Source organism: Accipiter gentilis, chromosome 12 (genome assembly GCF_929443795.1).
Source record: "Accipiter gentilis chromosome 12, bAccGen1.1, whole genome shotgun sequence".
Lineage (NCBI taxonomy): Eukaryota > Metazoa > Chordata > Aves > Accipitriformes > Accipitridae > Astur > Astur gentilis.
This window is the reverse complement of record NC_064891.1, coordinates 22,589,344-22,604,206: the sequence shown is the minus strand read 5'-3', so window position 1 is coordinate 22,604,206 and position 14,863 is coordinate 22,589,344. Positions and strand designations below refer to the sequence as shown.

Genomic DNA, 14,863 nt, shown 5'->3' with positions numbered 1-14,863 from the left:
CTGGTCAGTTAGTTTCACATGTAGAGAGCTTGCAACAGGTTAGCTTTCTATTTCACAAAACACAGCTTAAGTGCTGTGCTGGGTCTCAAGGAGGATGGGGAGGAAAGAAAAGGAATGCTGAAGGAAAAACATAAGCTGGTGAATAAATACCATGTGTGCCACATACTGGTGTTCTGTTCTGTTTTTAAACAGTCTGTATTGAGCATCTCTTGCATGTGTCCACACTGGGGTTCAGTACCTGCTCCTAGCTAATTTATGGGAAAAAAAAAATCCACCCAAAAAACCCAATAAAGTTTTTGTAGGAGGAGAACTTTGAGGTAAGCAGAAGCTAAGTTACCATGAAAACAATATGTTTTACATCTTTGGTGTGCTCTGCCAATGTGTGCTTCCAAAACGGCGTTGATGGTGCGGTAGTGATAGATGTTATGAAAAATCCAAAAAAATAAAAAGCTTTTTTCAGAATCAGAGGTCAGTACCTAGCACCATGCAGCTATACTGGCATGTTTGAGTGCAAAAATCAATTATTTTAGAAAACTACTTAAAAAATCCCTATTGTTTCTTACTGCTTGATGGAACATTGCTTGGTGAGAGTTCCCTGTCTTAAAAGTTTAATGATAAAACTGCTCATATTTATGTTTTTACAAGGCCTAAACCTGGAAGAGCATTTTTTTTGTTTTTAAGAGGCTCCCCAGGTGTTCTACCAAGTGTGAAGTGGTCCAAATGATACTGAGAAGGTGAAATTGAGATGATGTCATTTGAAAGTTAGCACTGTTTAGCTTAACAATATTAGAACATCAAAGAAATAACAAGGTTGCTATACAATGTCTGTTTGCATTTGGCTATTCATAGTAAAGGTTATTCTTTAAAGTAAAATCATTGGGAAGTTTTTCCTTGGCTAGAACAGAGATACGATTTTCCACAGTGAGTCAAAATTCCCACCAAATCCTTGGGAGTCTCAGTTTCTGAAGTGAAAGGTGCAAGAGATTTTTGTGGGTTTTGCTCCTTGCAGCACTTCTCATCCCTTCTTTCCTATGACTCTTACGCCACTTTGGTTCTTGGTGTTGAGGAGACATGATTTGTTAGATGCACAAGTATACGTGTATGTATATACCCACACACCTGTGAAACTGTGTCTAAAACCACATGTGTGTATTTTTTTTAAAAAAAGAAACACTTTTATGTGTATGTCCCTAAACGTGGAGCCTAAATGAGCCTCATTTTTCATGAAGGCGTGTCTGAGATTTACCAGTGAGCTAGTATACTTCTGTATGTTTCAAGCTGCCTTGCAAGCCCCTGTTCCTCGAGTACTGTTTCTGTTTTGGCTGTGTTTTATCTTTTAGTGCAGTAACTCTGTTGTATTGAGACTTCATTCAACGAATGGTCAGATTGAGGAGTTTAATGAAGGTGGTTTTGTTTTTTTGTTTGTTTGGGGTTTTTTGTTGTTTTTTTTGAAAGAGTGCTTTCTTGATAAATACTGCTGTTCAGGACACTCTTAGAGCAGCAGCCATTGTGTGGCTCTGAAGGCATTCACTGCAAAGGGAGCCTGATGGGAGCTATGCGGGTGCAGAAGATGCTGAGCTCTCCACTGATTCTAGGATAATGCGTTTTAAAGCAGGTACTTGCATGTCCCTATATGGGTATGTGAAAGGAGGGTGAGGAGCCCATGTGAGGAACTGCCTGTGCCTTGGCTGCTCTGTGTAACCAGAAGTTCATCCTAATGCCCCACAGCTGTAGTTTTTATTCCCTAGAAACACTGAAGTAACCTAATGAAAACAGTGAGGAACAAGACGGGCTTTGGCAAAGTTACTTCCTCATCACACATTTCGCACAGCTTGTAGTGCGAGCTAGTTGATAGTCCTTACAAAGGCCTGGAAAAATAGGCATGTGCTCCCAAGGGCATGCAGCACCCTTTGGCAGGGTGGCTCCCCAGGGGACTGTAGTTCTTGGTTACTCTCTACACAAAGTTATGCCTAAAGGGCACAGTCAGGCCCACAGTTAATTTCCCATCTTGCTTCAGAATGAATGGTAGATTCTCCCATCCTCTATAATGGTCTGGTTTGCTGTAAATGTTGAGAGGCAGGTACAGACGGTACCAGCTTTTCATCTGTGTTTCTACAGTTGTTTGTTTGTTTTCCCCCCTGCCTTTGTCTGGGATGATATTAGGAGGTTTGTTGCTTTGCAATTATTTTGAAATATATAAAATAGAGGAGAAACTGACATCATCCCAAGCATCTTTTAAGTTAATTTTTCTTAACTGACTAGGTTTTGCATTGACAGCATCCCTTTGAAAAGAAGCATGAAGCAGGTTATTAATGTTTGCACAGATTCACCTCTTCTGCCACTCTTAGTGTATAGCGTTTACAGCACAGTTGGTAAGGCACAAGATGCAAAGACCTGGTACAAGATACGGCCTTGGTAGTTCCAAATCTAAAATATGTGACTTTGGACCCTGCTACTTGGTTGTCTGTAATGTATCAGCAGAACAGGTATTATTTATCGCTCTTCAGCAAATGTTTGGACCCCTGATGTTAATGTTTACAGCATGGCCTGAAGAAGTGGGACCTTTCAGTTTGTTGGTTGTTATCTGTAGTAATCTGCTGGCCTTTAGAGGAATTTGTTTGTGTATTGGTAGTATTGTGTGTAGTTGATATAAAATCGATACAAAGGAAAAAGTTTGCAGGTACGTGTTTCAACACACCTGATAAAAAGTATTTCCATTTAGTGTGTACCATTTTTTTGTAGATTAATATTTTCATATGAAGAATATTTAAAACCATAGCTTGATAGTGATTTTTTTTTTTAATTCCAAATGTATTATTTTAAATTTGTGAGGCTTCACAGAGATTGTATTATTAAACTTTTCCCTTATAGTGTGGAAAATACCTGCCAGCTGAGATGAATGGCCCTGCACACATTTCATACCTCTTGGATAACTTTGAACTTAATCCACCCCTTATTAGTGCAGGTGAGAAGTTCAAGGAGCTGGCTGCCAAGAGACCACATAGAAGAGAGATAACAGTATCACGACCGATGTAGGGGATGGACATCAGAATCGCCATGTGTTTGTCTGCTGTATATTTTTGTATATATTTCCAAACTTTTCCATGCCATTTCTTTTTCCTGTATTTCTTTTCTTTTCAATATGAGCTTACCCTGCTAAGTGCTGACAACTCTCTGCTTCCATAGCTTACTTCACTGTAAGCTAAAGGTACTATATACTTCCAAGGTGGTGCTTGGCACTTTGTGATTGGATTTATATAATGCTTACATTGGTTGCCTCTTTCCTTTTCCACAGTGTCTGTAGCTGACAAACTGAATACCGTCATTGTCATTTACCTGTTTCTTCTATTTAAGCTTTTTGTATATTTGCAGCATATCAATTGCACTGTAATATGCTCCCTATTGTTTGGATTTAATACTTCTGTTTGCTACAGCTTTTTGACACTGCATTTCTCGGGGGTGAACTAACACAGTTACAAGTGTGAAGTAGTTCACTACTAGTAATTGATTGTTCTGAACTAGGATACTGTCTCAAGCTCCAATACTTGAAAACATATGTAGATTCCAGGCTTTTGGGGATTTCGCAGACTATTTTATTCCATGCCTTACTGTTCCTTCTAAGTCAACACACTTTTTCTTCAGAAGCCCTATTTTACTTAGCCCCATATTTAATTGTAATCTATTGTGGTATGTTCTTGTTGTTTCTAAATATACATTTGATACAACTAATTTTTGTAATAACCAGTTTTTGTGGACTGCCTTTGAAAACAAAGGACAGCTCACCACTTTTTTTCTTACTTTGCAACAACATTTACTATATATATCGATAATTTTGCTGCACAAAAAATGGAAAAAATGACATAATAATAATAGTATATTTTAGACTTCTAAAATGTAGGAGAAAGCTTTTGATGTTTTGATTGATGGAAGTCAGGTGATTTTTACCAGGAAGTGAAGATGTGCATAAAAATTAAACATTTGATGGACTTTTAGTGTTCAGGAAATAAAAAGCTTAACTGTGTTTTGGTTTGGTTTTTTTTTTGTTTGGTTTGGGTGTTTGGTTTTTTTTTTGTAGGCATTGATGAAAAACAGTGTAGTGGGAACTTGAAGTAGTGAGCATGGTTCTTCTTACTCTTCTACTTAGCAGTGAATGTTTTAATCACTGAATGGCTTTTTCAAGGAAATAGGAGTTTACATCCTTGTTTTTGTTTTCTCCAAATAGCTACAGGTATCTTAAAACACACTACAAACTTTACTATGTCAGGACACTTGACGCAGTTATCTTTGTGATAGATGTGTAGATCTCTTTGAGAATGGTAGATACAGTACTACAGATGGGGAAATGGAGTCACAGAGAGGTTAAGTGTTGAGTTTTTAAATGTTGACATGACTCTTCACTGTGGTGATTGGTAAGAGATGGCACGGAAACCCTGCCAGCTGGTGCAGGGCTGTAACTGTAATGCAAACTGATTGGGTTGTGCAGGTGATAAGATGATTGTTTCTGCTCAGCTATTTGGTATTTTAAGGTTTTAGGTTGCATAGTGTTTGCCTCATGTGAGGAATGTAACATTTGTTTTTGTTGTTTTCAGCTTGCAGACAGTAGGCTGCATGCCACCTCCTGTGTCTTCTGCAGTAATTTTAACCAAAGCTGTTGGTGGAAATGAGGTGAGTTTTCATTTTGCTTTTGAATGCTTTTTTTAAACAGAAGTTCAAACAAATATTTACTCATGATGAACTTTTGTGGCAAAACACTGACTGCAGTGTGATGCTATTGTGCTTTGTAAAAAATTCTAGAATTAAAGCTTGGGTATTGTGTTGGTGTCGAACAAAGGAAATAGTGATATGTTATCTGCTGGTATTGGTCAAATGGAAAGAAGCTCAGTTTTCTGAGGTGATAGAAATTATTGTTAGGAGATTTCTGCTTGTTGCTGCACTGAAATTTGTAACTGTATAATGTTCGTATGCTGTGTACTGGTTATCTCATAGACTGTTAGCTTTGTGTTGAAGATCTGCCCTTGCAGGGATTGTTTGGATGGTGTTTAGAATTAAGAGGCCCAATGGTAGGAGTTCCTCAGGCTTGAAGCTGCAAATGTAGCAAGTGAGATGATGGAGACAGAAACATTAATTTAAATCTTATATTGTTGTTTGAGACTGCATGAAATGAAAATTCCGGGAATGTGGAGTTGACAGTGATGCAATGCAAAGTTTTCAAAAGATAGGAAAAGCCAGAATTGAAGTTGTTTGTGCAAACTTGGTTTGGTCACATTATATTTCTGCCTTAAAATGGCATATGCTGATGCCATTTCAGACACTTTCTTTATCCACAAAACACTTGCTATTTTCAGGAAGACTGGGTAGACAGCATTTAGGAAATTAATCCAGGTGTGCTAATTAATGAGGTTGTTCCCTTTAGATCTGCTACTTCATAACTGCTGAAGGTGAATGAGACCTAGTAGGTGAGGAGAGGAGAGAATAACACTAAAAGAGATTGGTTTTAAAGCTAGGGCTGTTGGAATGCTCTTCTGGAGGGCTAGAGCCAAATCTTAATTCAGCCATGGAGCTCCTGCGTGAGGTTGGGTGAGTCACTTCAACCACATTTTTCAAATATGGCCATTAGTTGTGTACTTCTCATTTTCTGAGTTCAGACTCTTGGGACCGATTAATGTCAGCTTTGAAAACACATGATAGCACTGAAATAGATTGAAGTTGTACTTTGTACTGACAAAGTGCTGTTTAATTGCTCTATCCTCTGAAGAGAGACCCAAAGCATCTCAAGTCAAGCATCTCTAATTACAGACAATCCTGATGCACATCACTGTCTCCCAGTTTGCTACCTGAAAACAAGAATCATAAAATTGTCCGATGGAGGTGCTATGGAGTAATTGGTCTAAGGAAATAATTTGGGTACATAATAGTGATCAACAGAGAAATGAGAAGTTTTCTACTTAGGATTCTAGATGTAGGTGCTGTAAATTACACAAAGATGCTACATAGTGAACAGCGAGGATGCAATGAAGTATTGAGTAAGCGCTCATTCAGTGTTAGCACTGTCTGTCCTATGCTTAGAACAAGGAAAAAATCCTCTGGAAAAAAATAAGGTGTGATTGGTTAGTTGAAGTCAGTACCATATAACATTTGTGTGCAGGAGTGTGAGAGGTACTTTAGTTTCTTGACCATTAGAGTTCACTTTTTTATGGCAGTATTCTTCTGGGGTGGTAGGGGTGTGTGTATTTCATACCAGCTGAAAAACAGAAACCTTCTATGATGTGAAGCTTGTGTAAGTATTGTATAAATCACTGACAAAGTAAGCTTGAACCTTTAATTCTTTTGCACCAAACTGGTGTTGGAGGAATGTAAAAATGCATACCTTGTTAGTGATTTTTACAGATAGTTGCTGACAGCAGAGACAGAGTGAATCAAGAATTGGGTCTTGGGAATTGAGAGTTCTCAGTCAAGCTCTAGGAAAGTATGCAGAAGAGAAATACCCTTTAAACACGCTCAGTGTAGACAAAGTGTGTGGCAAATATATTGCTAAACTTGACAAAGTTTCCAATGCAAGCATTTTTTTGGAATTTGATGCTTCTTTATTGTGCAGACTGTTGTTAATTTTTCTTCTGAAGAACAGCAAATCACATCCCTCATGCTAGGGGAGAAGACCCTCTTGCATTTCTCCTTGCCAAGTTTCACCTAAGCTGTTATTGATATATTTTTCTGACACAAGCAGAACAATGCATTTTTTCCCATTTTAATTTAAATCCATTCTGATACATGAAGAATTTAAACCTGGGAGTCAACTGGAAATATAAGTGATTGTACTGTGAGAGCATTTGTTCATAATAATGTCTCTTAAACTGCTTTTGCCTCGTCAAGCGTGTATCCCTTACCTAGAGAAATTGATTTGTCTGAGGGTGTATCTACACTGCATAATGTAATATGAAGATAAATGAGCTTGCTCAGAAGCAATATAGTGAGGAAGCTCCACATGAGCTAATTAGTCTGAGACGTGTCGTTCTGCTGTAGAGTACAGGCACACCCTCAATAAGTGCTCTGAAGACCTCTTTCGATTTCTTGAAACGCAGCACATGAGCTGTGGTAGTTGACTGTCTTATGACAGTATGGAGGGGTTTAGGTTTTCTTTATCTAAGTAGAAATGACTGTTGAATGTTAGTTTGGACTTGGGTTATTCTCAACGGAATATCAGGCACTGTGGCGTGGTAGAAGTAGTACTCACTTGGGGATGAGGAAGCATGGATTCTATTTTTAGCTCCATCATTAAACTGTTGGGTAAACCAGAGTGGGGTATGGTGTCTCTGGGGTTAGCAGTAATGGATAATGGCAACTTTGTGAAGTGTTTGAAGATCAGTGCTGAAAAGCCTTATGTAAGAGCTATATTTTATTGTTCTGGGACAGGGTGATTAAGTATTTGGTCAAGTGCTTAGAAAGAGAGTCTACATCATTAGAAGCTACTTGGATGGGGGATTTTGCTGCATATCAGTTGGAAAATCTGGTTGTGAGATGATAAAAGGAATACATTTTTGTTAATCTTACAAGGATCTGGGTTTTTTTAATTCATATATGCCCGAGGGCACAAAATAAAATGTTCTGCTTTGGTTGGCTAAGTAAGGTGTGGTCACCAAAGCTGATACAAAGAGTTCTGATTAAACTGTCTCATGGTTGAAAAAGTTGGTGTTCTGGGATTGTACTTAGAAACCCAGGTAAGCTATAAAAATCTTTGTTATATGACTGTCAGTGTTTAATAGCAACTATACAATCTACCAGTGTTTATTTTCCTCAAGGTTCAAACACATGGTATATCAAAAAAAGTGTATCTAAGCTTTAAGTCCTCTTGATCTGTGTATACAAATATAACAGCTGAACAGTTACTCAAGAGTGCAAATGTAAAATTGTCCAAAGCAAAAATAAATCTTCCTTCTTCCTATACATCGTTTGATCACCAACCTTGTGATCCATACTGCTTTCAAATTTCTCGTCTTAGCAGCTGTTAGGTATGCCTGCCAAACTCTACCACATTAGCCATTTGTATTACTTTGCAGTATGCGTGGTAGATGAGGAGGTAGGGGCTGGTTTTGATGGTTGGGGTATTCCAGACGAAATAAATCTTTACCAAAAGCCTTTTGTCAAAAGTATCCTTCCCTTAATAAGGGAAGACAATCAAGCCAGTTAGCACCTTTGCTTGCTGTAGCTGTGCCATTATCATGGGGAAAAGCATTATATTTAGAAGCCAAAAGGCTTCCAAGTCTTTTGGTATTTGAGGGTGAAGATTAACATCTTCACTTAGCTCTGATGCGTGAGTGGTTTGGTGGCTTGTTTTAGGGGACTGGAAAGAACCTTCTTCACAAATCATAGGTTTTATAGGAGGGGAAAGATCTCTGTAGCTTTATAAGAAATAAATGGAAGGACAGCATAGAGATAATCAAACTTAAAACCAGTAGCACATTTTATAGGTGTACTGGATTTTTTTGCTGTAGTCAAGGGAGGAGAAATCCAGTGTTGGCATTAGCAGAGTGGAAGAACAAAAGATTCTAGCTGCAAAGAAAATAATGGAGTGACTATTTCACTCTCAGTACTGCTTGTTACATGAGACTTAAGACAGACTTTTCAAATCTCATTTCCTTACGTATCGGCATTGATGGCAATGGCAGCAGCAGAGGTGTTCAGCTGTTCAAGACAGTGTTTCTGTACTGCTTCAGAATAACTTGTGTACTAGTAGTGATACAGATACCATCTTCTGAAAATGTCTGATATGCAGCATTGTAAGATACCTGTGGTTATTGGTAGAGATGTGGTGGAGACTAAAATTTCTGTCCAAAGATCTGCCTATATAATTCAGACTAGCTAGGAACTAGTATCATTCTATCCAGAGAGGTGTTGGCAAATGAGAGGTGTAAACAGTGGGGGGGAAAACTCTCTGCTTTCTGAAAATCTTGGCTTTTGGAGGAGAGGAAGATGATTTATGGCTATTCTATGTTTTGTTTTGGTGGAAGTAGCTGTTCCTAATGTGATGAGCAGAAATACGTGTCTAGTAGGGCTACAAATTCACACCTATTGACTCGGTGGCCCATTCCTGGGTTTCTTCAACTCCTCTCCCAGGTCTCTGTATGATCTGTGGTTTGTTCTCTCACCTGTCTTTCAACTGTTATTTCTTCTTTCTGCTTCTCCCTCTTCACCCTGATTTTTCCATCATTCCTCTTGTGATATCTTCCTATATGACGTTACTCTCATTAACCCTGCAAACAACTTTCTAAAACAGCCTATTCCTCACTTTTGCTGCAAATACATTTAGTTCATTAGCAAAGCCAGTTTCAAGTACTGAATTTAATTTGATGGATGTGAAGCCCTATATGAACAATAAAATGTTCATATGTACGCTGGTAAAAAGTAAGGAGGGATCACCATGAGAAATCAAAATCTAAATTTTAGTTTGATATTTTCTCAATTACTTAGTTGTTTCTGTCATCAGTAACACTTAGGAAGTCTCTTGATTTCTGAAGAGAACAGCTTATGTTAAAAAAATTGGAATGAAAAACAGAAGGCCTTGTTTTCATTCTTTGCTCTTGTTGAGCTGTGAAGGGTCAGGATTTTAATGACTTTATAGCATCTGATAGCATGGAAGTCTTTTTTGTGTCTTTTTTTGAAAAGTCTTATAGTTTTTTAGTGAAATTATAAACCCCATTTCTTTAAAAGTCTGCTTCTAACTATCCATTTTTGCAAGAGGGAGACAAATAAATATGTCAGCATTTCAAGGTGCTGTAAAGACAAACCTATTAAAAGCTCAGAGATCCTCAGACAGAAATGCGGTAGAGATGCCAGATATTACTACAAAGTATTCAGACAGCAAATGTACTCTCCTTAAGAATTGAAGTAATGAAGAAAAGAGATTGAAAATTAGATCTATGTCTATTATCAGTTTGGGAGAAAAAACAATTTGCAATGACTTTTATGGCAGCTTAATGACATATTTTTGAAAAGTGTAACATAACAGGCAAGAGCTGTGATGGAATTGTACAGATAAATCGTGGCAGACAGTTCATTTTATTGAAGAATACTTTGGCTATTTTGCTGTCTCATACACAACAAAACCACTGAGGTGTTTTTTGTTCAGTTAAGCTGTAGCTTGTACAAAACCTCTTAAGGTGCTGGTTTCTTTTTTTTTTTTTTTTTTTTTTTGCAACTTCTGTGTGGATCTGCTATGCTTTTTGTAAAACAAGGTGTTGCGTATGCAAGACAAGATTTTGAGATATAAAATAGACTATAATGAAGAAAGCTAGAAAGGTATTTAGGAAATAAGAGATAAAGTAAAGAAAGAGTTCTAGTATTGATTTTTAGATTTGTTTTTTGAAGCAGATGTAGAACAGAAAAACAAATATAAATTTGCAAGGTCCATGGCTAGCCTTTCTGGAAGAAAATCAAGGGAGAGTAGTAACATGTTGACAACAAATTGTATGCAATAGTTTTAACTGGTATTCTAAAGAGCATATGACTACACTGGAAAATTCCTCTGTGAGTGGTGGGGTTTTTTTAAAGTAAAAAAAAAAAGAAAAAAGTGAACCCTAATGCTACTGTAAAGTCACAGGAAAGATATTGATTTCTCTAAAAATATCTGAAGTTCTTTGAACTGTGTATACATTTACATTAACCTTTTAAAAAACAAAATAAAATGAATAAAAAGAAGTACAAGCTCCAATGGTTTGTGATTCATACACTGATGGACCAGTGTACCAAGACTGGTTACCCTTGGAAGGTAACACAATTACATTATGAAACAAAATCATTTAAGAATTTCAAATAAACTGTATGTGTCATGATGTTTAGTTGTCTTCTATAATAGTTTTTTCTTCTCTAAATATAAGTCAAAATTTACAGTAGTGTTGTCTAAAATTTGATTTCCAAATTGCACTTAAAATATTCATTTTTTGGGGTTTTGTTTATGAAAGGGTCATTTCATTCTATTGTTTTTAAATTTGATACTGTAAAAGAAAAAAACCTATAATGAATTTTTTTATTTATAAGTAATAAATTTTGTCTGCCCACACAGATTAAATAGTTCTAAATGTAAATGTAACTAATTCTACCATTAGATACCACACTGAAGTGGCTGGGAAATGTATGTGAGTGTCAGAGGACAAATTTAGGGAAGATGCCTGTACTTCACATGTACAAATATAAAGAATTAACTGTGTCAGCATAAGCCTTGTATGTACATAGGAGCTGTTGTGCTATTAAATTCACCCACTCTATTCTAGTATTACAGTATAATTTTTTATGTATCCTAAGAGTTTACTTTTCTTTTATCATTACTGTGCTTTGAGCAGATGGTTTTTATTGAACTATTTATTGACACTTAGGGTTTTTTCCTTCCCTGAGTGGTGAGTGCATTTTATATCCATCAATGCATAGGAGTAGCCCAAATTATTACTTACAATATGAATTTCATCACTATAATGTGTCCCAGTCACGCAGCTCCATTAGATATCTCTAGAGTTCCTCATAGTCTTCTCAAGTCTTCTATAACCCAAAGCAATTGTGGAATCTTCTGGTTTTTTTTCCCCTCCCTCATTGTTCTCCTTTCATTTATCACTAGTAGTTCTAATACAGATCCACTACTAAAACTGTTCAGAATAGAAAGGATTTTCAAAGGTATTCAGCTCTGCTCTTAATTCAGTGGAAGCAAATTCAGGCTAACAGTGAGGCTTCTGAAATCCTCATATTCAAGCACTTCACCTCCAAACTCCTTACTTAGTTTGTACGAAGTTTCAGATTCTCCCAACACCTTTGAAAAGCAGCTGACTTACTAACCTAAGGTGTCGGTGGTTGAGTTAGACTTGTGACAAAAGACTTAATTTTGGCCCTGGTTGCCAGTACCTCTAACTTGGGGTCTTTCATATGGCTCATAAAGTGTCCAGTGGAAAAAGCCCCTCTCCTACACTCCTGGGAGCGTAAGAAATTAGGGAAGTGTGAGAAAACATAATAAGTCTCTTAACTGAACAACTTTATGTACTCTAAGTTGTATGACACAGAACTTGCAGCCTTGTGCACGTTTACCCTTTCCAAATCCGGGGTGCTTGTAGCAGCTCTGCTATTATCTAGAAAGTTGTAAAATTACCTGTTTAAGTTACGCTAACCTGGTTGGGCTTGGCTGGAAACTACCTCGAATCATCATAGCCTTGTGTTTTTACAGCTTTATTTGCCTGACTGTCCTAGATCTGACTTTGTAACAGGAGTGTTTTCAGAGACTTTGCTGTTGCTGTTTTTCAGTGCTTGACAGGGGAGATCAGTTTTTTGTCTGCTATGGGACAAAATTCAGTGACCCTGAAAGCTGTTTGTGGCATAAAGAAGCCAGGACAGTAGAGTCTTGCTCTCATGCTTGACAAAAATGGCCTTTTAAAGCAAGGTGATTTTGTATTTGTCTTGGTCTGCAGGTTAATTCAGTGTGAAATTATAGCACGCAAGAGCTTCCTGTATTTAACAGAGTGCTGTATGAAATGCATTGCCTATGCAAAGCAAGCATTTTTAACTGTTTGCAAATATTTTAATAGAAATATTACTGATTTGTTCAGAGAGTGTGGTCTACTACCCCCCTAAAATTCAGCTTCTATACTCTCTGTTGTTTAATCTTTATAGCTGTTTGAAAGAGAGATTGCAGATATTTTACTAGTGAGGAAATTGTGTTACTCGCTCTCCTTACTTCAGTCTTTGAAAGAAAGGCTATCTTTTGGAAAGCAATGAAGACTGGAAATATTATTCTGAAGGTAACAGCTTCAAAAAGCTACAAGTGATTTGTTTGCAGTGGAGTGTTTTATGCAGTCTGAATTCCGTTGAATGCCTGCACGGTGCCAGCATTCACTGTGTAAGGGTCATTTTCTAATGGCTTTCTTTTGGCAGAGCAGTGCAGTTGTTTGCTGGCACTGAAACCCAGCGACACGCTGGGTTCTGGTTCTGCTGTCCCTCATGTCGGCTTACAAAGCAAATGCTAATTTAATATTAATTTTAATAGTAAGTGACGTGTTTAATCATTGCATATGTTAGGATTGATGTTAAATCACTGATACAGCAGAACAGAAACTCTTCAGCTTTGTCTGTTGTTTGTAGGTGGTTTATTTTCTACCATGAACAATAAAGATGGTTCCTTTGACATCTCTTCATGTGTTCACCTGTTTCTATGGACCTGGACTGTATTTCATGAAGGGATACTACTGCAAATAGTTTAGCGTGGCTGTTGGTGGCCCCAGCATTCCCATGACTGGGAATGAAAACATGTATTTATAAAACTAGCAAAAGCTAAAATGCAACAGTATTGATTGTGAAAAATGGAATCAATTCAGTATTTCTTTCTAAAAAGAACATTTGGAATGATAATCTGTAAAGCATTGCTAGCATTTTGAAATCTGAAAAATACCTTTTACATATGACTGCAGTTCACTGCAGATAAAACAAAATTAAACATGTCTATTGAGAAGACAAAATGCCCTTTAGGAATATCTTTAGTGGATTTAGTCAAGGATAGCATTACTGTTCTTGAAACGTGCAAGTTCTGAACACTGGCTTGTAAAGAGATAATGTTACATTGTTTCTCCTTTCTTAAATTTGTCCTTTGTGTGTTAAAATCAAAGCTTCAGAGTATTTCACTTGGGAAAGTTTTTGTTTCTATCCAAGCACATTTTTATCTGGTATGAATGTATTTGCTTAGTGGCTAATAATAATATATAGGAAAGAAAGCAATCAGGCTTGCAAATTCAGTATTTCTATAATTTGTTTTCTTTAGCTTTCTATTTGGGTGCGCAATATTAAGTCCTGATTTGTGGAAATCGTAGCTGTAAAACATGAAGCAGGATTTTCAGTTAAAATTACTATTTTCTTTAAATTTCATTCTTTTTCAAGGAAATTAAATGACTTTATTATCCTGTTTTCATCATTATGATTATGAAAGAACATCATGAAGGTTTTTGTCTTCTAAATTGTTTGACAAATGGTTATATTCAACACATGTTAAGAAAAAGTGTCTTACATTCTATGATGAAAACCTAATCTGCGTGAAGAGACAGAACAAATTTCTAGTTTCCTTTATATAAATAAAAATGTTTTTATTGTACTCTTATGAGAAGATAGGATATTTTAGAATTGTTTCCAGTGTGTATTTTTCTGTTAAACTGACTTTTTTTAATTTGTTAGAGCATTTGGCAGAAAATGTGGAGAGCAGCAGAGCAGCAAATTTCCTCTGATTTCAAAGCATTATCTAGGCTCCAGTTTCTGGAAAATATTGGCCCTATTATGAAGTCTGAAAACAGCAAGCTGCTGGTAAACTGTTTCTGGACATGTTGAAGAAAAGCCACATGCCTCCTGGGAACCCTTTTTCAGACATGCAGTCCCCACAGCCAGGTGGTTTCCTGCTCAGCTAGGACTTTTGCTGGTGTTCCCTTGTGCATATGGCCTTTTCTGTCTGAAATCCGCTACTTCTGCTGCCACTTCTAAATTATCAAGGATGGACGGGAAACACCACCACTCGGAGTAGCTGTAGCACAGGCTTAAACTCTCGTATGGGAAGCCCCTATGAGAAGATGTGGATTGTTCCTATCTGTTTAGGAAATTTTGAGCGGCAGGAGACTGGCAAAGGAACATTAGTGCGTTCACTCCACTATAGGTACCCTGAAAGCACAACAGCTCCTGACTATTCATCTGTGTGATGGGGGAGAAGAAGTTTTACCATTAAATATAATCTTTGCCAACCCATTCAATACCTCACCACAAGCTGCATTTCCAGACCATTTGCTTCTCTGGAATTTTGGGTCCCCTCACCACCCCTCAGCCTGACCTCTCGAGGTTCGTGCTGTCTGCCTTCGAATCC

The 14,863-nt window shown here is 37.3% G+C and overlaps 1 protein-coding gene across 7 annotated transcripts in view; it reads left to right on the top strand.

Annotated features, from left to right (window-relative positions):
• SLC10A7 (solute carrier family 10 member 7) overlaps positions 1 to 14,863 on the top strand; it is a 157,741-nt gene that overhangs the window by 10,887 nt on the left and 131,991 nt on the right. For all 7 annotated transcript variants that reach the window (XR_007507788.1, XR_007507789.1, XM_049815071.1 and 4 more), the window contains one exon: positions 4,590 to 4,665. Coding sequence is in view for 5 of the 7 variants with exons in the window: in XM_049815071.1 (XP_049671028.1) it covers positions 4,590 to 4,665 (76 nt within the window). In the remaining 2 variants the exon portion in view is untranslated. The remainder of the gene's footprint in view (positions 1 to 4,589; positions 4,666 to 14,863) is intronic.